The sequence below is a fragment of the Labrus mixtus genome, chromosome 4 (genome assembly GCF_963584025.1).
Source record: "Labrus mixtus chromosome 4, fLabMix1.1, whole genome shotgun sequence".
NCBI lineage: Eukaryota > Metazoa > Chordata > Actinopteri > Labriformes > Labridae > Labrus > Labrus mixtus.
Window position 1 is genome coordinate 15,169,337 of NC_083615.1, and position 25,165 is coordinate 15,194,501.

At 40.1% G+C, this 25,165-nt stretch overlaps 1 protein-coding gene across 1 annotated transcript in view; it reads right to left on the reverse strand.

Moving 5' to 3' along the window:
• Positions 1-2,329: 2,329 nt before the first annotated feature.
• Positions 2,330-25,165, reverse strand: part of lrriq1 (leucine-rich repeats and IQ motif containing 1) — a 42,293-nt gene continuing 19,457 nt past the window's right edge. The window contains 12 exon segments of the mRNA XM_061036978.1: positions 2,330-4,444; positions 8,002-8,122; positions 8,705-8,765; positions 9,627-9,741; positions 14,857-14,958; positions 15,759-15,841; positions 15,981-16,052; positions 17,179-17,321; positions 18,262-18,348; positions 20,235-20,360; positions 22,523-22,712; positions 23,224-23,691. Coding sequence (XP_060892961.1) covers positions 4,311-4,444; positions 8,002-8,122; positions 8,705-8,765; positions 9,627-9,741; positions 14,857-14,958; positions 15,759-15,841; positions 15,981-16,052; positions 17,179-17,321; positions 18,262-18,348; positions 20,235-20,360; positions 22,523-22,712; positions 23,224-23,691 — 1,702 coding nt within the window. The 3' untranslated portion in view covers positions 2,330-4,310.

Sequence of the window (25,165 nt, forward strand, 5' to 3'; positions counted from 1 at the left end):
GATCAGTCAGATTCGTTCTGTAAGTCATACAGCCAATATGTCATGTGAAAGGACAACATGTCATTTTAAATTTAAACTAAAACTGATAGCTGTTAAAACCTCATGCTGCCTCCACATGGTCAAAATGTGATGAACTGAACTAATCATAATTCATTAGAGTTCTAACGTGTCTGATCACCGTCCAATAAACCAAACGGAGCCAAAACGTGCCACTTCAGAAGGCACAAACATGACATCATTTTGCTCAAAGCCACCCTGGGGCCTAATTCAATCAACTGAAACGTCTTCAAACTTTGGCGAGCCACTAAACACAAAGACTAGCAGAGTTTATTTTCCCCAAAAGCCCAACATTTTTATGGAGCTTATGAATGTCATCTGAGCCTGCAGAGCTTTTGGCTCGTAAAAGCTTTGAGTTTGAAAAAGTGAAAGCAGTGCATTCGTGCTTTTAAGAGTTTGTTTTGATTTTGTTTGTTTGTCTTTTTGTTTTTCCAGGAGTCAGGCGTTCCTGAGCGCTGACAGTCTTCAGCGCTCAGTCACTTGACAAAGTCATCTGGGTTCATGGCAGAATGTTAAACAAGTCACCTTAGACTGAAAGCAGAACTTAGCCGCCGCGAGCGAGCGTCAGACTCAATCCAGATGCTGTGATACACAATAAAAGACAATTTTAATGACATTAAAAAAGTCACAATAAGATTTCCCTCATATAGAACTTGAACAGTTTATATCAGCAGAGAACACACCAACATGATAGAAAGTAACAGTGAGCAAACACATATTATCACAATTTAAATTACCACAATTTGACCTTTTCTTAATGCTTGACAATTCAAAAAAAATAGAACAGATTAAGGTCAGAGTAGTACAGCTTTAAACAGCTTTGTGCGTTCCTAATAAGTTAATTTAAAACACAACATTTTACAGAATAACTAAAGAGATGTACAAACACTAACTCGACACATCAGGAAGTACTCCGGCTCCAGATAAATACGCTGAAATTAAATCATGCCACTGATCGAATATTTACAAGTTTTCTTAGAGCGATCTCCGCTCCTACTGGTCTTACCTATTTATTTATTTATTTATACAATGTGATTAGAATTTAAAATGAAAAATCACAGCTGAAATGATTTGTGTGCGTCTCTGTGTGTAAACCAGTAATTCAAGATACCTTTAAAAAAGTGAATCTAAATCTGAACATTTTGCAAATGTCTCAAACATAACAACTTCTATACAGACGTCATGCATGCACTTATTTTCATCAGTCTTCCATCTGTGACTGTGTTGGCAATAAACGTGTTAGTAATCTTTTAACAGGCTTGAATCTCATTGGGTAATATTCTCAGTGCTTTTACTACCTGTCCCGCCTTCAGTCTAGTGAAAAGAGCGACTCAAACCTGTTTTTATCTGCGTGACATAAAAAGCAGGCGGTCGCTGTTTAGACGATAAATCAGCTTTGACCTCTCTCAGGCTGCAGTGCAGAAAAGTTTCTGTTTGTGTGAGCTGATTCCAGATTTCTCTGTAAACAGGGTTCATATTTCCAGGAGTGTTTACACACACTCAGGGGAGTATTTCATTTGCATTAAAAGCATATTGAGGCATATATTTGTAAATATATGTATGCATTATTTATTGAGGGGTTTTAGTATTTTTTAGACATTATAAGCGACTTTTGCATCCTGGACTTTATATTTCATTTTTAGATATCTGCATTGCTTAAATAGATTTTTATGTGACATGAGATCTGATATGTTGAATGTGATTATAGCTGCTGTGACTTTATACTGTCCTTTAAAGGATTAATAAAGTATCTATCTTTGCAGAAGCAGTTAAGTCAGTATTATGCTGCCTGCACACATGCACTCTAATTTTCTTTTGTATGTCATGCAGCGTCGTGTAGTACTAGATGCAGTGTGCCTCAGTTTAGTGCCGTCACTATATTATAGTTTCTAAACCCTGATGATATTTGGTTTGAGACGAGCTCTGAGGACAGATCAACCATCTCTTTACAAGCATTGATCAGGTTAAAGAGGCCCAACTGTTAGTGTAATAATTGATGAAAACTGTCATGGATAATTCTCAGCCTGTTTACACATCACGTTAAAACTAAAGTTGTAAAAAATGAGCAGAGGCATTTCCATCATCAGAAAGAACGCCTATTTTCTAACAGAAGATACAAGAAAACAAATGACACACTCTTAAGTCTTATCCCAGCAGTCTGGACATCTAATGATTCAAAACAAGAGCTAAATAAGATCGAGCTCATGCAGAACAGAGCTGCCCGTATGGCTCTACACTGCTCAATGAGGGACTGTGGAAGGGATGCGTGTGAGACTGTCATGGATCAGACGAGAGACTCGCATGTAGCCTCTTTCAGTTTATTATAAGTGTAGACATCTCTAGTAAACCTACATATGTATACTTCCAGCGTACATACACATGTAACACAAGGCAGCGAATAGCTTAAATGCATAAAACTCAGTCTGTGTTCATTGTGTTGTATATCCTTGTACGACATAAAGTGCATTACAATTCAATGATGATGAAACATTTGATAAAATTTGATTTGCCGCTGAGTGTGAGTAATTACACAACCCAAGCACGTTTTTTCATACATACATAAAAGAAATAGAAATCAATGGTCGCCTGAAATGGTTTACGACATATATCAAAAAACAGCAAAGGAATTTAGTCAGCAGAAAAATGTGGATTGTAAATAATCTGTTGCTAAACTTGATGGCACTCTGTCGTTCTTGAATGCATTTGAAGGAGGATTTGGAGGGATTCCGACACAGAGCCTCTGCCTGCCAGACTCGAGCTGACAACATTTGCTGACTTGAGGTCAGGCTGGCAGCATGGTGCAGGCCGACAGCTACATTCTTCATCTTATCTAAATGTGCGGTGGAACACTCATTTCACCAGGCCGTGGATTTTGAATGTCTTAGGTTACATGTAATTTACCCACAACCCGAAAGTAGATAAATCTAACAAAAGGCTGGTAGATGATGGTTGAACAACAACACAAACAAGCCCATGTGAAACATTCAGAAACTTTACAGTACCTGTGTGCTCGTATTCATGTATTTTCAGTATTTTAAATAACAACCTAAATTCTCCAGTGTCACAGTTGTGTAAGGACAGAGAAACTCTCGCTTTATGTCCCCCAGAGAGCCAGAAGAATGAGCCTCCCCCTGGATGAGGACAGTGCTCTCTGGTTTCACAACAGGACCTCCACATCTTTGGCGTACACGACTCTCCGAGACAAAAATCCCCCCACCAGCTCTCGTACAGTCAAAACACACCCTCCAGACATGCGCTAAGTGAAAGATAGAAGGAAAATAAATAGACGAGCGACATGCATTTCCTGCCAGGCAGCCACTCTGCAGCTCTGACTATTTGTTTTGACATTCATTAAGTTATCATTTCCAGGCGGCGGAGCAGCGAGGAACCGCCAAGCCTGAGGTTCACCGCCTCCGGTAAGGCCGTGTTTGACGCCTTAGCTCTCCAAATTCAAATACACAGACAAGGCCATCGTAATCCACTGCTAGAATTAAAGAAAACATTGTTCTAATTCTAACACCAATGTTTGTGCTCGGCTCATAGAAACAGTAATTTCAAGCCCTCTGTTGGTAAGCAGGAGCTTAAAATAGAAACAGAGTGCGGGGGTTTTCTTTTAAACCTTTGGGCTTTATTAAACTTTAAGGTTAAGAGGGGGCGAGAAGAGCTGTAAAAGTACGCCTCTTCCCATGGCTGCAAACCATAATTAGTGCATTTTTTATTGACATAGTAAATGGATGCAGAAGCAGCAGTTCAGCCTCTTAACAAACATGAACGCAAAGATATTAAAGCTCCTGGTTTGTGTTTCCTGATATTATTTGCATATAAAGCGTGCCAGTTTGCTGAAAGTGTGCCATTTTCTTCCATGTGTTTTGATGCTGGTCGGCTGCCATCAAACTCAGCCAGTGACACTTGAGCAGAATCAACACAATGGAAGAGCCTGGAGATATTTGGGCTGCAGCGGGTCCTATTGGTATTCATTTATTTGCAAAAGAGTGCTCTCAAGTAATGTTGAGTTTAAAATGAGCTGCTGCAGGAGGATCAAAAGAGTATAAATACAAATAAATTAAGTCGTCCGCTGAGAGAAAATACCTCTGTGGAACGAAATCTGTAAGTGTAATTCTTTTGTGTTTTTCCTTGAAATCATGTTAATAACACAACGGTTGTTTGTATAAGTTGCAACACAAACATAGGAAGCTTTTGGTGTTGGGGAAGGATGGCATAGAAGTGGACATTGTTGTAGAGGGTTCTGAGTTTTACTTGTACACTTTGTCTCTCTTCTTGCCTCCTCCCCAGCCGCCGCTCAGCAGGACGGGGTTGTCTCTGAAGGACATGCGCTCCTTTTTTGACGGAGCAGACGAGACTCGCTGTGGAGATGGAACCGCTTTTCCTGGAGACAGAGATAGGAAACAATCAATATTTCACATGTAAACCAATCCATGTTTGACTAAACTTTAAGTTATTGATATCTCTGCAATTTATAGAATGGATTTGCTGAGAGTCGTGTTGCCCTTTGTAATTTCATCTTAAACTTATTAGGATTCTACAGAAATATTGTTGACCAGGTCTGCTTGTTTTTCAGTCATTTTGTCTTACTTGATAACTTGGGTTAGTAATGATTAATATCTAGGGGCAGCAGTAATCTAGAGGTTAGTCCTACGTACAGAGGCTCAAGTCCTCGAGCAGACCAGGTTCAATTCTGACCTGTAGCTCCTGTCCCGCATGTCATTCCGTTCTTTCTCTCTTTACAGGTTTCTGACTCTATCCACTGTCCTGAAAAAAATCTCTGAAAAAAGGCCACCAAAAGAATCACTAAAATAAATCTATAAGTGGTTTCTAGAGGAAGGACCATCAGTACATGCTTCCTAAATCAACATGTTGCTGATGCTTATGATTGCCTTATTCTTGCACAACTGAGGATTTATCCCTGGAAAGATGTCACCAAAATGTGATTTTGTTTAATTTTAATTCTTTAAATTATTGAGAAATTGAAACTACCTGAAACAGATGATGATCTCACAACGTTAACTGAACCATATAAAGTTTATCCCCAGAATATCTGTGTGAAAAATTAAACCTATAAATATGAAATTTGCTGATGTGGCTATCATTATTTGCTAACCTGCTGATTATTATTGCTATTTATCAAAGCATTAGCAGTTTAATTGTGACATACTGTAGATTATTCAATGATGAGCATCTTTTTCTTTAGGCATTTTAATGGATTCCAATCAAGCAGCACTCACAGAGACTGACAACAGGGAGCCTGCAACTTTTGACCTTACATGCATGAAAAGAGGAGGATATAGAAGTTTTTTTTTTAAATTACACATTTTTACTTTGACTGTTGGAGTTTCTTTTAGATTAAGAGACTGATTTGAAGTTTGTTTTTCACTCTGTCTCAGCAGATTTAGGACTACACTACAGTATACAAAAACTCTCTTTAAAGACTTCAGAGTGAGCAGGTATTCTTTGTGCTGTATCAGAGGTCTGTCCTTTTCACCTGGGGATCAGCACAAAGCTTTTAAAAACACAGAGAACAAAGGCAGAGCTTCTCCCGGGCATGATGCATTCCACGTGTAGAGCGAGGGCCCGCGGTCTCAACAGCCGCCCCACACAGGGAGCCAAACAGCAGGGAGGGCTCTGGAGGAGGTGGAGGGCCTGGGAGGTATTGCAGGTACTGACCCGGCTCTGAATATCTGCACAGCTTGCACACTGTATAGAATATCCACGGACTCACACGTCATACCTAATCACACCCTCTGTACTTTTTGATTGAACTCGTGTTTGAGGGTATCGTTCCCTTTCCTCACGGTCTGAACGATTTAGTGTGAAGATAAAGCCACCGCAGTCTGGTGTGTTTATTTTCAGAAATGTCCGGCCATGTTTGGTGGCTAAATTCAGTTTATTAAAGACTTTTGTCCGACGATCTATCCTAAATCAAATACAGAACCTGACGCACATGTTGCCAATTGTGGACGATTAAATGTACAGAGATAAACAAATGGCCGTACATTTGACCCAACCGCTGTGACCAAACAAATTGTTTTCCTTCATTTTGCTCCCATTAGAGCTGAGCGGCGGACAAAATTGAGAGAGCAGATATGCAACTTAAGCGGTTTCCTCTGCACACGTAGTGAAAATATTTAGTGAGGCTGGAAACCCATTTTATGGCACCGCCCCAGCAAGTGGTGGGTATCGTGTTTCAATAGGTTATAGAGTAGGTTATAGAGTATTTATGTAGGCTTTACTGCTTTGGCAAACTACGTGAACCTTCCCACTTTAAACCTTCACTTTGATGGGTGTGCGCCACTTCAGAAGAATAAGATACATCGTTTTTTATGGATACCGTTTGTTTTTAATCTCTCCTTTTTCCTACCCTTATTTCACCCAAGTAACCCTTCTCCTCTGATATGTTGACTTTCTGATGATGTAGCAAAGAGACCATTAGATGCCCTTTTAAAGTTTATGGAATATCTTAATTGGCTTTTTGAGAAATGCTCTTTCCTTACATACACATTCATGTTTCAATTTGTTGTAGATTATTTCAATAAATGGCGTTTTATCAGTGCGGACAAAGACGCTTTCTTTTTAGAGGCAGTCCTTAGCAGGGGAACAACAGTCTGCCTGCTGAGCTTGGCGACACTCGCTCCTGCTGCTGCTGCACCTCGTGGAGATCATTTTAAAAGCATCATCAGAATCCAATTAGGCTTCGTTAACGTGGACAGGGCTCTCCTTCACTCAGATTCCTGGGCTTGTTTAAAGCGGTCATCTGCCTTCAGCCTGTCAGTAGCATCTTTGTCAGTCAGACTCCTGAGCCCCACGTCCTCTGACACAAGGGCCAGTCATTATTCTCTGAAAGGACTGAGAGTTTTTTTTTTCTTCCTTTCTGCCAGTTTCCTGTCAGAGGAGAAATTCACGGCACTCTGTCCCCAGCTCGACCTTGTGCCCCCCCCCCACCCCTCCCCTCTCAAAGCAGCAGACCGATGGACTCAGTCTGGGCTGAATAAGCAGCAGCATTTATCCCCGGCTCTGCAACCTCAGGTCTATGTGATCCAAGACTTTGGGTGCAAGTGTGCAAACATTGACACATCTGTGTATCTGTGTATGTGCTTAATGTACAGGTATTTACACACATGCACACATACTATAGGTATAAACACAACAACATGCAGGTCCCTTAGGTAGCAGCATGAATGTAGTGATAAACTTATTCTGTTAATACCACAGTAATAGTTACTTAATTCAAAAGTTGGCAGAACAAAGGTGTCACAGCTTTTTTGCTGGTGTTTACAAATACTGGTGACTTGAATTAGAGTAATTTCATATTAGTTAGTTTAAAAAAAAAAATGTAATATCAGGTATTGCAAGACATCTGAATTACGCAGTACTACCTTGAGCACTATCTGTTCATTCACAATGTATCTGAGTGTATGTATGTATTTTATGTAAGTATAAAATACGTCCTGTGTCAGGAATCAGTAATGCCTGACAAGAAAAGTAATGTAAGGGCTTTTTACACACGTGCACCCCTAAAAACATCTAAACATTTTAAGGACCGGCTGTCCTGAAATCTTCCTAAGTAAGTTGTTCACATATGCACCTCACAGCAGGGGGCACTATCCTTGGGAATGTGGCCACTTTGCATTCATAAATGCAGCTCACCCCAAAAATGTCAGGAGATTTGCAGGGATTTTGTGTATGCATGAAAATAAACAAGATAATTATTATAATAATATAATATATAATAATTTAGCATTAGCAATATATACCACTATAACCATTTACCTGGATTAAAGTTATTGTGAGAAAATGTTTAGCTAAAAGTCAGTGCAGACACTTGTTTATTTTAGGTAGCAGTTGAGTCATCTGAATGCAGAACATTTCATGAAAGTTCAATTCAAAAAGCCTCTGAGAGGTGGATTGTAAATCGATTTTAAGACTCACTTGCATGACCCAAAGAGTTTCTGCGAGGATAACCGTTCTCTTGGCAGGGCCGGGAAGCTACACTGCTGTTGGCCCATGATCCACTAGCGTGATGTTGATGTTCTGTGTATCCAAGATCCGCCTGCACGCACAACAACACACACACACATAAATGAGGCCCAACATGACACGTCTCACGCAGCAGGCACTCTAATATTGTGAAAAACATTGGACAAGCAGCGGCTCGGCAGTCTGAACATATCTAAGAAACAGGAGGAAAGGGTGGGGGGCTCGTCTTGCCAGTGATCATAACTCAAACTGCTCTATAACTGCACCGGGAGACCTGCAGTTTCCCACTTCAAAGACCTCAACAGCATCAGCATCGTTCTCGAGCACAGGCAAACTGCTCCAAAGTGACACTGGGATTTCTACAAGTAAAATGAAGAAATTGCAGCCAGTTGATCCAATTGGAAGTGTCACCGCAGAGCTACCCCCCCCCCCCCCCCCCCCCCCTCCCCTTGACTCCTTAAAATGGAAGCTGATGAGACAGGCTCCAGGGGAGGGAACATGCAGCCCAGGACGTGACTCTGACTGCTGAATGTAAATACTGCATACCTTCACATACATGCAACTGCCCCCCCAAAGAAAAGATCCAAATCGAGATTCACTGTCGTACCATGAAGTGAATGAATTGCAGAGGGAAACAGGAGAGGAGTGTACTCACCACAAGCTGCACTCTGCCTCCGTGCAGAATGTCTGTGCTGATCTCGGGTAAGAAACGAACACTGTGGAAAAAAGACAAACGGGGCCCAAGTATTTGGGCTTTTAGTGCTCTGCATATTTCTATCAATGTAACAGTTTCCCTCCTTTATTTGTGCAATTACCTCTGACATATCATAGAATAAACACAGATGCTCTGCATGATAAGTTTAATGTCTCTTTGAGGGGAAGAACAGCCTGCAGCCTGATATGTCCTGTTTGCTTTTATATCAGCTCTATATCATTGTCATTTATGAGATGTTTTGCCCCTCAGCTAATGTACTACCCTACACTACACTTACTGTAATCACTTACCTCTTTCACTTTAGAAAGAGTTAATTAATTAATGAGAAATAGCTAAACTTGTTATGAAACTTCACCTACAGAAATACAAAAAGAAAGCCTCCCTAATCTGTGAGGACGTACAAAATCTGAAACAAAAAAGCATTTATCTTCTGAAGGGGGACATTTTTCCTTCCGTTATCTCATTTTTGATTTTAAGAGGGTCTTTTAACAGCATGCTTTTGTGATGTTAGAATGTATTTTGAAACCTATTGAAATAGTTTTGGTTTCCTTTGCACAGTTTTTAAAATATCTACCTACAAGACTTCAGCCTTCCTCATAGAACAGCAGAGAATTTGTGGTTGTATTGAAAAAGTCTGGAAACATCCAAGTTACGCTGTGTAATCCTGTACCTCACTTTGAAATCCCAGAGATAGACATTTCAAAACCGTAATGTTTACAAGCCAAACTATGTGCATGGCTAGATACCAGGGGTAAATCAGAAATCAGAAATCAGGATGCAAATTCTAAAAGTTGTTTAAGCAACCTTTCAATTTTAGCTGCACAAAAAACAAACATCATATGACCATCAGTCAGTGCCTCACCTCTCTGAGTCCCTGTCAGAGTGAACAGCCTGACTGTGCAGCCACTGCTGAGCTCGCTCTTGCTTCACTCGCTCCGTCTCCTCTGCCTCCTGAAGGCCCAGCTCGCTCTCCACCACTGCAATCAACAAAGAAGTTCAAACAAACATCACAGGCACTTCATTTTCCACATCCCTCTCGTCAATCAGGTCGTTTTCCCGAAGACAACGGTAGCAGAGAGTGTGCAGCGTAATCAGAGAAAGTTAGATTGAAGATAACAGGTTTATAAAGGAAAAAAAAGACTAAATAAATACTGCTGAAAATGAGTTGAGTTCACAGATGCTCAAGCTTAGCAAATAAACAGCCCATAAGGTTGATCTGTGGCTAAGTTTGACATATTTCACTGTAACTAAAGCTGCTCAGGGATCCCTGCTTTGGGAGAGCTCAGTGGTCAAAGCTCCTGCCGTTTATGTTTGGGCTTAAGTATTTTGTATTTGTTTGGAGGAGTCACAGGCAGCTGCTACGAGATGCACCAGGAGAGGATCTGCTTTTTTTCAGTGCCTGTTAGGGATTTGATTCTTCGTTAAAAAAAAATTAAAAAAAAAAAAAAAAAAAAAAAAAAAAAAACACACAATCAAAGCAACAGTGTGTTAGAAAAAGAAATCTGAAAGGCAGCTGATTTACGAGCCGTACTGACATCCTGTAATAAGGTCATAATTCAAAGTAAACATTTATGTTGCGCTGACAGCAATGCTGCCGCCGACTGGTGTAAACTGATAATGAATTTTGACAGCCCAATGCTGGAACTAATGATGCATTTATTTAAGCCATTTACTTGCTTTTGCTGAGCCATAAAAAGGACAAAAACAGCTTTACAGTTTTCATGGGTTAATTGCAAAGCGCCACTAAAAATGTCAAGTGATAGATTTTCCCCTCAGGCCAGCAAAGGGCCAGGAAATGGCTACACACACACTTCCTAAAATACACAGAGAGGCAGGGCACAGGCAGGCCACTTACACTCTATAAAGATAAGGAGATTTCTACTTTGATAGATCAACACATTACGTAGAAGACTCATGGTAAAATAGAAATCTCTGAGGATTAATACATATTGTAGCAAACACAGTGACACAAGACGAGCAACATGAAATAAAGCTATCGTGTAAGTTGCACTCAAAAAGCTTGAAGAGACTCCACTCTCCCTTTTCCCCTCTGAAACTCCCCCCACCAAAGCCCCCCCTCCTGACCCCCTAAACCTCCTCAATCCCCCTACAGTGCCCCTCCAGGACATCAGGAGGGGGCCTGTAGGAGTCACGCCTGTTAAGAAAGGCTCTTAAGCACATTAAGCAATCCTGTCTCTGCTGAGGAGGAGAGAGCGCTGACTTTATATCACAGAGTTTGGGATGAGGAGGAGGGTGAAGGATTTGGCCTGCAGCAAAGCCACAGATAAAGGAGACACACTGATCCCACTTTTAAGCATCTTCTCCTTCTACTTTTTTTATAGAACAAATAACACAAAGAGTCGGTTATCTTGAGGGACAGTTATCTTTCCACTATTTCCCAGTTTGGGATCAATAAAGTAATTCTATTCTAATTCTATTCTATTCTGTGTTTCTAAGATTTTGGAACAGGATGTAAAAACAATCAACACGCCAAGACTGCAGTCAGGTTGGACAAATCATTTTTGTATGAGGTGTAAAATGGAAAGACAGCTCAACTGTAATGACTTTCCAGTGTACAGCAACACTGTAGCACAACTACAGAGAGTATGGTAAATGTTGCTAAGTCTCAAGCTAAGGCATTTGCAAAACGCAAAGGGGAGAACAAAAGCCTGCCGTCATAGAAAGACTGACACTCAGTATATTGTAAAACATGTGGATAAAAGTGCAGACTTTTGGACGGGAATTCCTGCAATTCCAAGTTATTGCACAGTTAAGCATTTACACACCTCCACATTATATTTTTGCATATTTCCACTTAGTAGAAATACCATTTCAGTTGATGTTCTTAATTCTTCTGATTTTCCACTGATGTTGCTGATACTGTCTTTTTAAACGGACTCAATTGTATTGTGTCATTCTGTGATCTCCTGCTGCCAAACTAATTTCTCCTGAGACAATAAAGAGAGTCTAAATCTGGACCTGACGATGTCTTCTAAGGGATTCTTATTGGTGCACAAAAAGTGAGGACAATAGGTTTGTGAAGAAAAGTGCATATTTAGTAGCGCACTTCTGCCTGACAGATTTTCTGTTTGATAAAAATACCAAAAACTTTAGATACAGACACGGTTCACTTTCTACTAAACAGTCAGTTAAGACCTTCATTTAATGCACACTGATGACAAAATATGACCAAGTATCAAGACACTAAAATGATCCTTTAATCATTCATCTAAGAAGACATCCAGGTCATGGGAATGCAAAGCTTTATCCAAAGGCAACTTTACCAAAGTCCAGTTGTCTTTAGGATATAAATCATCACATTTTAATCATTAGACTTAGATTACATTTCAACTAATTTGTCTTAACACAACAAAACATGAAAAAGAAAGTAATCAAATGGTGTGTCATGTTGATGGTTTATAGACTTGCATCCTTGCTTGCTATTCCTTACATACACATAACATACACCATGAAGAGAGGGCTCCGCTGCCTGACATAAATAGAAGCTCTGGGATTGCAGGGGAGAAATTGAACGCACATGAATGGTGGTAAATAGTCTGACATTAAGTTATTTTGGATGATGAATGATAAACAAGATGATTGAGTTTCAGCTGGACTTTGTAGATGACTTGAAGTGTGAAATCGAGTTAAGTGCTCAGGAGGTAGGGGTTCCAGGCTGAAATAAAAATATATACCCTTGTGTCCCTCTGACATGAGGACGGATGTTTAGTGGGGCTGGATCCCAGTTTGGATGGAACAAGAAGGTTGTGTGCCGAGAGGAGGGGGGTTGTGTGGAAGGTTTTGGTGGAAAGAAAGAGGAGAAAAAAGGAGAAACGCTTGAAGGCATGAAACATCTTCAACATCTGCAGCCACCAGAAACTTGACAATACAAACCATCTAAAAAAATAAGGAGATTTTATAACTATATAGATATTTTTGCCTTTAGAAGAAAATGTCTTGTGGCTCTGCTCCATTCTCTCCCTCAGTATCTCCCTCTCTGGGTATGTAAGCCGATACCCATTTCAAGTGGGTTACTCATGTCCAGCACATCCACACAAAGAGCCCGGATAAAATAAACACGCCGCGTCGGATATCTTGGAAAGAATCTGTCATGGGTTTGGGGCTAATCACCTCCAGAAGGGGCTTGACTCAAAGCCTGAAACGTTAGCCCCTGTCGGGGAGCGCTGGCTGGGCCGGGCTGGGCTGGCTAGGCCCCGGGCACTGAGGATGGATCCGGAGGAGGGGGTGCCTTCCACAGGTCAGGACCAGGGGAGCAAGAGGGGAGGCTGGTTTGGGCCGAATGACAGAAAACCGACATAAACAAGTTCTTAAAACACAAATCTCACATCTCTGTCCCAACTATCTTACAGTCACCTTGTTAAAAGACAACAGGAGTCGTCCCCTCCAGGAACTGGCTGGCTAAGGTTACATATCATATAGTGACCAGAAAACTGACTTAGGACTCTAGAAATAAGCAAAAAAGGGTCCTAACCATGACTTTATCAGCTGATGTAGCTGCTTCATTTAATTGCAGAAGAACAACAGCTCTGTTTGATAAATTATCAAGGCAATGCAAGAGTAGAGGTAATGACATTGGAAGAAAGAGAGCTGGAAATATTGTGGTATTGGTAAATAGGCCTTCTTTGGATGGAGCTGGTTCTCGACTGCCAGTTGGCTGAGAGCTCATCTTCCACTATATTGTGCTCAGACACGATAACAGTGTTGGTAAGGAGAGTGGTGAAAAGCTGACATAAAACAGATGCAGTTCAAAATGAAAGCAGAATGATCTTGTCACTTCTTCATCAGTTAAAAATCCAGCTGCCATCGACTGAATGCTAAAGATTAGTTTGTCCGTCACCTTCCAATGACAGTCAATTATTAGTCCGGCAATAAGATCGAGCTAATCAGGTGTCAGTTGACCAAAATGTTTAAAAAAAAATACTCTTCAGAATCATTGCGGCTAAAGGTCAAACAGTAACTTTTCATTGTTTTCAAAGACGTACATCAGTTAAAAGATGTGTGATGATAATTCTAATGAACAAGGGGACTTCTTTACAGAAATTAATACATCAAACTCTTAAACAAGAGGGATCCCAAAGCCAAAGAAATGGGTTGTAATACTTTTAAAAAACTAACAAACATATTGAGTTTCTCCACAGGTTATTAACAGGTATTTTCATAATAATGGCAGCGTTGGACCTGGACCAGAGAGAGTCATTTCACTGACTGTTGGTAACCTTTCTTGTTACAGCGTCACCCTGACTGCTGGATGACCGCAAGCATCGTGCCCTCTGCAAGTGAGGCCTTGACCCTGCTGGGTGGAGGTGGAGGGGAAAGATAGAGACAGACTCCCATGATAAAAGTAGACTTCCACGGTCCTCCACCACCCTGCCCTCCCTCAAGCTCTTCCTCCCTTTTAAGTCTGGCTGTGGCTGTCACAATGTCAAATTATCTACGCACCTCAGGGCAGAGCGGGAGGCCACAGCAGGAAAAATACGGTGGGAGAAATTTGCCTCTTCACAGACTATTGCACTGCTTTACATCAGAGTCAACGCTCTTTGGGAGATGGTAACAAATTAATTAACAAATTAATTTCCTGGACCAGTTACGTAGCTAATAGCTTATCTATTTGTGTGAACATATTTAAAGGGATATTTGGCCACATATTAGGTAGGTGTCCAAACAGTGCATGCTATTCTGAGCTAAAATGCTGAATCTTCTTTTTAAGTCATGCTAGAAGTGCCCAAATGTTCAAAGATGCACTTAGCGTAAGCACCATTGTCTGCATATCTAGGTGTAAATTGTTTCCTCTTCTGTAAAATCCTCAATGCTTCTATTTTTGGGTCCCATTTAAGCAGTTTGAAATTCAAGAAAAAGCTAAATGTGAAATTAAAGTTGAAATTGCCTGTTTTTTTTTTCAACTCAGTGGAAAAATGGCCAATAATGGCCAATCGACCAATAAGAATCAAAGATTGGGGAGCTTCCTTGATATTCGCCTTACGGAGACTGATAACATAGGTCCAAAATTGAAGCACTTTTCACACTATATCTTTAACTTTCTTCAGAGTAAACACATGTGAAGCAAGTCCTACCCTTTTTATCATTTCTATTGCGCTTGGCTCGCCTGTTCGGTGCCCCCACTGGATCCATCTGGTAACTGCAGTTTCTTAACGACGTCGGATGGCCGGAGGGATCTAAGAGAGTACGAGAGAAAGAACAGGTCAAAGAAGGACAAGCCAGGCCGAGAAACAGAAGCAGAGAAGCAGAAGCAGAAAACCAGATCCTTACATTCGGAAAATATTAGAACAGTGCTCTGGTTCCACTGAGGCAGATGCCATTAGGAGTTAACGTAGACATAGACCTGTTTGTCAGTGGAGCAAGATGACAAGAGCCCTGCTGCCTTTGGAATCATGCATATACAATTCTGATCAAAGAGCAGCCCCCCTCTACATGACTGTGGCATGATACCCGTGGCAGGACTACTGTTTCTTGGAGCAGAGCTGAGGTGAGGTCACCTTTCACTGCAGCCGCACTCAACCACTACAATGAATGGTAATGAAAATCATCACGGGATGACTTGTCAAGAGGTTTCTTGGCAACCGTTATTTCCTTTGCAGGATTTCAAATAAGGTCCAATAAGAGGCGACGGGCCTGGGCTTCTGCTGTCTGTTATGGCTCATTAACATACACAGGGTGGAAATGTTTGCTGCTGTTGAAGCAAGGGTGAAGAACAAAGACAGGAAGCAATAATTACAGTAGACATGTCCCTTTTTTTAAATAGGATTTATGTCTTTACAGAGGGGTCTGTGCTGTTGAAAATATTTAAGAAAGAAACCATGAGAGCATCCCACTATGTCTGCCTTCATAATGTTAATACTTCTGTTAACAATATATATCAGAATGTTTTGATTTAAGCCGTAATATTATACACACAAGAAAAGAGGCACATACAAGACATTATTACGTATACAATTCTTCATGTTCAGATACTCACTTTTCTTTTGCTGTTGCTTCTTTGACTTCATCTTCTGAGCCCTTTTCAGCATCAGAAGAGCTGTGTGGCTGTGAGTGAAGCCCCTACAGAAAACAAGATGAAACTATCTCACTGACTATTCTACATGAAAATATAACAAAAAAAAAACACACACACACACACGGCAATACAAAAAAATAGTAAAATTGACTTCATAAAGAAGAGAAAGAAAACATGATTTACCATTCTTCAAGAATCTTTTCAGATCTCTCAGTGAGACCGCTGAGCAATGGTGTTGAGGCAGGAGATTTACTTCTGAAATAATTTTAAAAAAACATATTGATATGGCATCATATGGGCTGTATTGTATATAACAGTCACAGCAGCACTGTATAAGTTGTTTTTTCATGATATGTGCATATTGTATGCTAAGGTTACTTTTTTTGTACCCGTAGGTAGATTTGGCTGCGTCCAGACGTAAGAAACTGAAATTCACCATTTGAAAGGTGCGAGTCAGCCTTTTTAAAATGGAGTTAGCAAAAGGTATGATATACATACACTAATGTTTACACCAGTATATATACATGCACCATATAGGAGTAACAAAACAGCATCTGTTCATTTCTCAGTTCCAAGATGGGCTGTGACTGATGTGCAAATGAAACCCATCTTGACCATGACGGATACAGTTAATGAAATATGGTCAAAACATTTTGGCTTTCTAAACGATTTAGCCGTTATAATAACGGTCTTTAAGTATTTCCTTCTTCATTTTTACATTTTTTCATATTTGGAGTGCCTGATTTCCTCCACTTGTGTGTATAAGTTTTCCCTTGTTTTCCAAGAGCATCCAGTCCACTTTTTTCTTAACATCTACTTTGACCTCATTGACCAATCATTCACGCCCTCCTCTCTTTTTTCCCTACAATACTTAAGTATCTATTGAAGTCTTTGATTTCAAAACTTTCTTAATCAATGCACATTATTGATGTGATGTTTTGGATGTAATGTATTTTGCCTAATTTACTGCACAGCACTTCGGTCCGCCTTGGCTGTTATAAATGTGCTATATAAATAAAGTTGACTTGACTTGACTTGACTTGACTTGACTTGACTTGACTTGACACATTAAAATACAGAGGCACATTCTTTGGAACAAACTACCTCACACTTCTCAGACTTTATTGTAGTGCATTATATCATTTAAAGACACACCTCTATGTCATTGTATCTACATTCCTACAGACTGTAACTCCTGTTATTCTCAGAGGGGAGGCATCTTCATGAGACTTTTTCTGGTATCTAACCACCTTTGCACAATTGTTTAACTTGTATTACTTTCTATTGTCTTTTTTTTAGTAATGTGCAAATAAACTAAACTAAAAGTTTTCATGCTATCAACTGAAGGCCAGATTTAACATAATTGTATGGATGCACCTACCTGGTGGAGCTCACAGGGGAAACTCTCTGCTCAGCTGAAACCACCTGTTCTTCATCCACCCAGGCCTGCTTTGACCTCCATACAAGCGGTGGAGGGAGTATGTGCTGGGAGGCTTCAGGAAAGGTCCCAGGAGGCGGAAATACCTACATGTACCATGTAATGGTATCGTAGTTGTAATATGGAATTTTTTTTTTTACATCACTCTGAATTGATTTCTAAGAGCTTATATATTATACAAAATATATATAAAGAAGCTAGTCTTTATATATTAGCTTCAATTTATCAATCAAATCCAAATTTAAAACATATTTCGAAACAGTTGACATGTACGAGTAACTTTTCCTTCACTTGAGTAAAAGATTAATCCTTAATTGAGGTGCTTACAGAAGGTTTTATGCTTGATCTTCAAATGGAAAAATACAATAAACACTTAGTACAGGGAAAATAGAAAACAATGTATAAAATGTATAGATGTCAAGTCACATCTAAGTCTACTTTGTGTTTTCTTTTGAGGTATGTGGCTGACACTGTTAACCACAGCAAGTTTATACACTCTAGGAATGCTCATATTTAAGTCTAACTAACAGCTTAATTACCCTCAAGATCCCATTTTCTCTCTGTGGAAGCTCTAAATTCTACATTCCCGACTTTGATGTGTACCTCAGTGTCAACACACTGAAGCTGGCCACGACAGCAGCTGCATCACATCAGCTGGCCTAAAGCGGCTACCATGATGTACAGCCCTGTGCACGCTCCAAAGAAAAGATCCAACGAGAGGTAAATGAGGGGGGGAAAAAACACACAACAGTCCGCTTGCATGAAATATGACATCTGCTGGTGCAGAGCAACCTTCAGCCCTCCAGGAAATAATCTTGTTTTCTAAAAGAATACATTTAAAGATCAACCAGGGAGGGTGAGAACAATCCTGGTGGGGGGGCAATATCTAAGATGAGAGAGGGATAAGGCGAGAAAATAACTATTTAACATCATACAGGGAATGGTGATTCCAGATCTCTGGCAACTTTAACTACCAGCCAGGTAGGTTTACAAGGATTACATATTGTCCTTGAGTATTTGTTTTACCTTAAGAGACAGCTGCTGCTCTGATTCATTGTAACATCTGGGAGGTGGATCTTCATAAAGCGTTGTCCAGTGTTTCTCCAGTGCTGCCTTTTTTTAAATGAAAACATAGTTTTTTTTAAATCTCAATGTAATTGTGGACACAAAGAGGTGAAAATCAAACAAGAAAAATGTATGTGGAACCACATCCAATATATTCTCTTTAATATATGTACCTCATAGTGTATATGATATAGGGAAGTGAGTTCTTCATTGTCAGGATGAGGTTACATTAGAGATCCTAAATATTTGCAGAGATGTTTATTTTGTGTGAATAGGTGTGTATCTATAGGTTAGTTTATGTGTGTCATTGTTGGGCCTTGGATGGAGACGTGGCACAATTATATCCCACCCACGCTGGCAGAGAAAGAAAGTCTTACTCGTCATTTCATCTGCTCACAAACAAAACAGAAGAATGCCTCAGAGTTGCCTTGTGGTGGGAGTTGTTACTGTATGAAACATGGATGTATTCTCAGTGACGTCACCCAATGTTTTCTGAAGAGGTGTTACGAAGCACAATGAGGATGGCCGCCATATTGTAATGCTATCTTTCAATCATTCTAGACACAGGCAAATAAGTGGACTGGAGCTGAGGCGGGGCTTAAGCCTCCTAGCAAACAGCTACTACGCACCCACCAGTTAACTCTGCCCGCCTCTACTTATGCAAATGTATGAATCATTCTTAGCCTTAATATACTCCACAGATAAGCTGTAAAAATGTTCAGCCCCCTCCGATATTTACCAATAAAGAATTAAGTAAAACTGTTTTTGCTCTAGGCTGTAAACATGTTTATTTCTGCTTTAAAAATGTAAACATGTCCTTGGCATTTGCAGCTAGCTTCAAGTGGACACTTGAGGAACTGCATTTTCTTTTCACTTTCTCATTAGCTTTTTCAAGACTGGAGGTTGCTGCATGTTTTCTATCCACAGGTTAAAGAACTGAGAACTAAGATTGTTAGCACAAAAGTTCAGAAACTCAGTTTTGCAGAGAAAACAGTGGATAAGGGTAACACAACGTGAAACATCACCAGGAAGAATTGGAAACAGTGTTACTCGTGCAGACAGACTGTAGGAGTTCAAGCTAAGCTATGCACAGTGTGTGTTAGATCTTTATTAGTTTATGTGTGATTGCATCTTTCAATTTGATCAAAGATTTTTAATCATCACAGTATTTCACGACTGGTCATTCAGAGAGAACATTTCATAAAGGCAAGTGTGGTTTAACGTGTGTGTTTGTCAATACATTGTTATTTCTCTGGTCGACATTGATAGCAAATATATCTGATATCACAAAGTTAATGTTTTAACCAAGCTGAAAGCATTTGGTTAACTTTTTGGTACTTGGCTGAGAATTGTGATGCAGATTTTTTTTCTGACCAGTGGGCATGGATTTCAGTATTTACAGTAAGATTTGTTGACCACTGTCTCTTAGTTTGTGTACACATTTACATGACTGCAGCCTCATAAAACCCATGATTTTTTCTACTTGTCAATGCACATGCATGTTTTTTTTGTGTAAATATTTCTTTGTCCAAACATGTATCCTTGCATATGTGTGCTTGATGTTGTGAGTATGGAGATAATGTTAGGATTGTATATTTATGAATTCATGTTGTTGTTGTTTTTTTTTTATTTTATTTTTTTGCCTTTACTGGAGAGAAAGGACAGTAGATAGAGTCGGAAATCAGGGCGAGAAAGAGTTGGGAATGACATGCGGAAAAGGAGCCACAGGTCGGAATCGAACCCGGGCCGCCCGCTTGAAGGACTACAGCCTCCATACATTGGGCGCGCCATTAACCACTGCGCCACCAGCACTCCATTTATGTTGTTCAAAATATATCGCATTCTGTGCAGGTTTGTGTCTGATAGGATTGAGGGGTAAGAAATCACTGAATCATGAAAGTGAGCACGAGGAGCTCATGAACTTGTGTGCATACCTCATCAAAAACAAATTCATCCACGTCCACCTCCTCGAAGGTGTCGTCCTCTCCAGTGTTCGTGCATGTGACGGCAGCCAGAGCAGATGTGAGCCTCCTCCTCAGAGTGAAGCCCCTCCAAACAGCCTGGAGGTAAACAGAGAAGAAATGGTAGAAAACCTCTCATGAATCACAGGGCAAACGTAAATATTGTGTGTTATCCCATTAGGGAGATAAAACATGTTAACCTCTCTTTTAATTGCTGAGTGTTCTGCTGTCTGAACTCTGTGTGACTCCAGCCTGTTCGGAGACAAATGGAGCTCCATTGTGCCTCTAAATCCTACAATTCCCAATGGGCTTGGGGGGGCACACTTCACTTCAAGTTGAGCGGAGCAGGAATCCTACAACTCTTACTACCACACTTCTTTGGAATCTGATTAATCACTCTGTATCCCCCCAACACACACACACACACTATCCCACTACACCAGAACCCCCACCTCCTGCCTTAGAGAGCCCAAGAGGATCATCAAACACTTTTTGTGTTGAAAAGGGATTTGGGAGAAGTGTTGAGTAGCATGTTTTTCAGAACAGCAGCCTACACCTACAGTGTATGCAGAGAATTAAGCCAATAAGCCTCCACAGCACGTATGAGGCCCTGAGATGGATGATCAGGGGTGACAAAGTACATTTACAGATATCCACAATGTGAAAGTAACTCCAGTCTTCAGCCACAATATTGAATAATTCTAATTTTAGCAGTAACTTCCTCTATTACATATTGACAGGTTAAAATGTGGTCTCTTGTTCATGCTAAACAAGTCTGCTCAACTAGATCCTCTTTTAGATCACCATTCCGCAACAGTGCAGCTACGAAGCTCATCCGTCATTGCATCTTTGTACATTCATATCGAATCAACGACGCCTTAATAATGGTGTCCCAGTCTGAGAATTCACATTACGATACGGGGTTGCGAAACGGGGGGGCCTCAACTTACACACACACTCAGACATGCACCTACACACACATACACACACACACACACACACACACACACACACACACACACACACACACACACACACACACACACACACACACACACACACACACACACACACACACACCCAAGCACACAGAGACGTCACAGGGTCATACATAACACACTAAATGGGCAATCTAAAAAAGGGCTTGGAGAGCGTTTGAGAGTTCTGATGCAGATTGATTATTAAGCAAAGAATTCCAAACCTTTGCTGTTTTTGTCTCTTTAATGTAAGAATGTAATATTTTTTCTATTCATAAAACAATGATAAGTTTGCATACACATATTTCTTTAGGATCATGGGAAATTGAACAAAAAAGCATTTTTTTAATTTTCCAAAAAATCTCTTGTAGAGCCAATGCAGGGCACACTGTGCTCTGAAACTAGCAAAGCTATCTGCTTGTTCTATTTGTGTTCCTTTTCTTAACTATTTTTAATTGTAAAAATAATAATTAGCTCAGTTATTACTGGCATGAGTCGGGAGAGAATTTTTTTATCTTCTGAGGAGAGAATGAAAAGAAAGATTGAGGCCCACCTTCTAAAGGTGTGTAAAATTGTAAATATTATGTGTAGATTTACAGACCTTAAATAAACTTCAGGATTAACCAATATGCAAAGAATTGTTTTATCTAATTTTTGCAGCTCATATTGAGATGCCATACTGTATTTTACTTGGACAGATTAACTCAATTGGGATGGTCCATGATTTGCAAAACATGAAGGTTAACTGTTTTGTTATTTGTTTGGTCCCTCCACCATATAAAGCATCCTTGGGTTCCTTGAAAGGCACTATATAAAATTAAATATATTATTATTATTATTATTATTATTATGCATTGCGTATGTGGGTGCTCTTAATTTGTATCTTTAGAACTAATCTAGGTTGCATTCAAACAAACTGCAGAGATTAGAAGAGGGGGAGGTATGCTCATGCTCTGTGGGTATGTTGTTTTGTGCATGTATATTGTAATTTACTCTACAGGGAGTTAGGGTTAGGGTTAGGACATTTGGTTTTAGATATAGCCATCTTATTTCACATGTGGAAGTTATAAATTTTTTCTCCACGTGCAATGTGATAGTATCCTTTCAAAATAGCACCAGAGAAATCATGTCTGGTGGAGTATATTGGGGTATGATTTCTATAGCGCCCATATGTAACAAGACCAACCACCAACATTAGAAAACTGTCGACTTATTGCACTTAAACTCCAGTAAAGCCGATAAAAAAGGAGCGCACAATCTGTTTACTAATTCAGACAGTTTTACCTGGATGACAGTTGCTGCATAATCTTGGCCATTAATGCTCCTGGTAATAACAGAAGGTCCTGACTCTGGCTTTTCGCCTCCTCCTCCTCCTCCTTGTCCTTCTCGCTTCTCAGCTGTGGAAGGGCTGCTGATGTTCCAACATTTCTGCCTGTATTTCCTCCACATCTGCTGAATCACGACTGCTGCTTTGCTGCTCGAGAAAGAACACACACACACACATAGAGTGAGGGATTTACATGATGTCACAGCACCTTCGTCTTTCAAAAACAAAAAATGTAATTCTGAGCCGACATCTGGAGAGCAGGGCTCTGGGGAGTTAAAAGCCTGCCAGAGCCACCCTTCATATGAAAGATGTATAGTCCTCCCAAAGATAGTGCAGTGTTAATGATGAAGCTGTGTGTTAAAATGAATAAGATGTTCAACATATTCTGATGTAAATCACATAGAGGAGGTTCCAATGATGACAAATGCTCTGCAGCAGAAACTAATAAAATGCAGAGCCAATATAAAACAGAATCATATAAAGAAAGAACGAGGCTTGGAGCCAGTAGTGTCCAGTCGTGTGTTCTGTGAAATAATATGGAGGCTTTCTATACAAACAATACATCAGCTAATGTCACTGATCTGTTGTCAACGGTGTATAATTTTAAGAAAGAGTCGAGCAAGTAAATACTGTCAACTTAGAACATTTTGTGAATTACCTTTGGAGCTCCAGGTCTTGATGGTTGGACACAGCTGCCACTTCGAAATCAGAGGAAATCCTACTTTTTGACTTTGTTGTCACTGTGTACTCACTGTCAGAGTTAGCTATACTAGCATTCAACCCCATCTTCAGGCCTGCAGTAACACAGTCAGATGTGTCATGTTGAATCTTTGCAACGGACTTCTCCTCCAAAGTCCAGTAGCTGCATCTGATATTGTCTCTGTTCGGAATAACTGCTGGAGCTTTGTCAGTAGCCTCCATCTCCGTTGGTTCTGTATGCTTCTCAGCACTGATAGGGCCCATATCAGTTGTCTCCTCAGGTGTTGTTGGGCCTCCGGCCTTGTGTCTGTCTGACACTGTTGTGTCACCATATTCATGGGCGAATCTCTGGTCTTCTGCAAGCTGCAGGGCCTCGGTGAAATGTCGGCAGGAGGTCTTTAGAGCATCCAGAGGAGATGAGGCTTTACTGTGAAGAAAAAAACAACATAGTTTTCGGTTTTAAGAATGTTTGCATGTATTGTTGATCAGTGATGGTCTCAGTCAGACTAAAGGGCCTGTGACAAACACCAAATAACACACACACACACACACACACACACACACACACACACACACACACACACACACACACACACACACACACAGAAAAAAAATAGTCTTTAGCTAGCTCCAGTACCCAAGCATAGAAATAGACAAACTGGTTACACCTACACAATCATTAACTGGGACTTGACACAGTCTCCTTTTTAGTGAAGGAAGCTGAAAACTTTACAGCAACACCAATTAGCTTTTATACATTTTGTGATATGGTTTAAAACAGGTTCTCAAATGGCCTAGCTTCAGGAACCCAGTACACCTCTTTTTTTCAACAAATGAAATATATTTTAGGAAAAATAGTGCATACTGTATTTCATGGTTTCATTCTTTCATGGGCTGGCACTTTGCTGCACATAGCACTGCGGTTTTTTTTTTTACCCTTTCTGTCCCCCAATGTAAGAAAGGAGGAGAAGGAGAGTTATAATTAAGGCACAGCATCAGGTTTTTTCCCCTGGAACACATCGACGACCCACTGAAAAGGGTTCCATAACCCACTTTTGTGTCCCAAACTACCAGGTAAGAACCAAGAGTATAAGACATAATGATTATACCTATTTTCAAAATGCAACAGTAGATGTTAGTTTTATCTCTAACCCTACTGACTGAGATGCTCAGGGTACCAGAGGTTAACTTTTGTCATGTCATGCCTTTTTTCATATCAAATTAAATTCATAACTAACAATCGTTTGAAAGAGAAATCATTACATTTTGCAGTGATAGTTGTTTTTTGTAATTATTTGTTATATTTATGGTATTATCCAAGTCACTAGTCCTTGAATGTTAAATTAGTTGGTAGGCTGAGGACTACATTTTTAAAAGTTTTTATGTTACTTTCAAGTCCCGCATTCATAATAAACTCCTCCTACTCACCTACAAATCTCTCCATGGTCTAGCACCACCGTACCTCACCGACCTCCTCCATCCCTACACCCCGTCCCGACAGCTGCGGTCCTCAGCCACAGGCCTGCTCTCCACCCCCCACACCAAACTGCAATCTTTTCCACACTGCTGCAGCTCTGGTCATTTTTAAAAACCTCCTCAAACACCACCTGTTCACCAAAGCATTCAGCCTCATCTAACACTCCCCCCAGCTGATCACCCACTGCCTTTCTCCTTCATTTGTTTGTCTCTTGATGTCTCCCAGTATTATTATTATTATTATTATTATTATTATTATTATTATTATTATTATTATTATTATTAATAATAATAATAATAATATAATAATAATAATAATAATATTATTATTAAATAATAATTATCAACATAGAGCTTAGGATCATTTGATCTAAAAAGTAACAACCCATTTTAGATTCAGTACAGATGATATATGATCCCCCTAT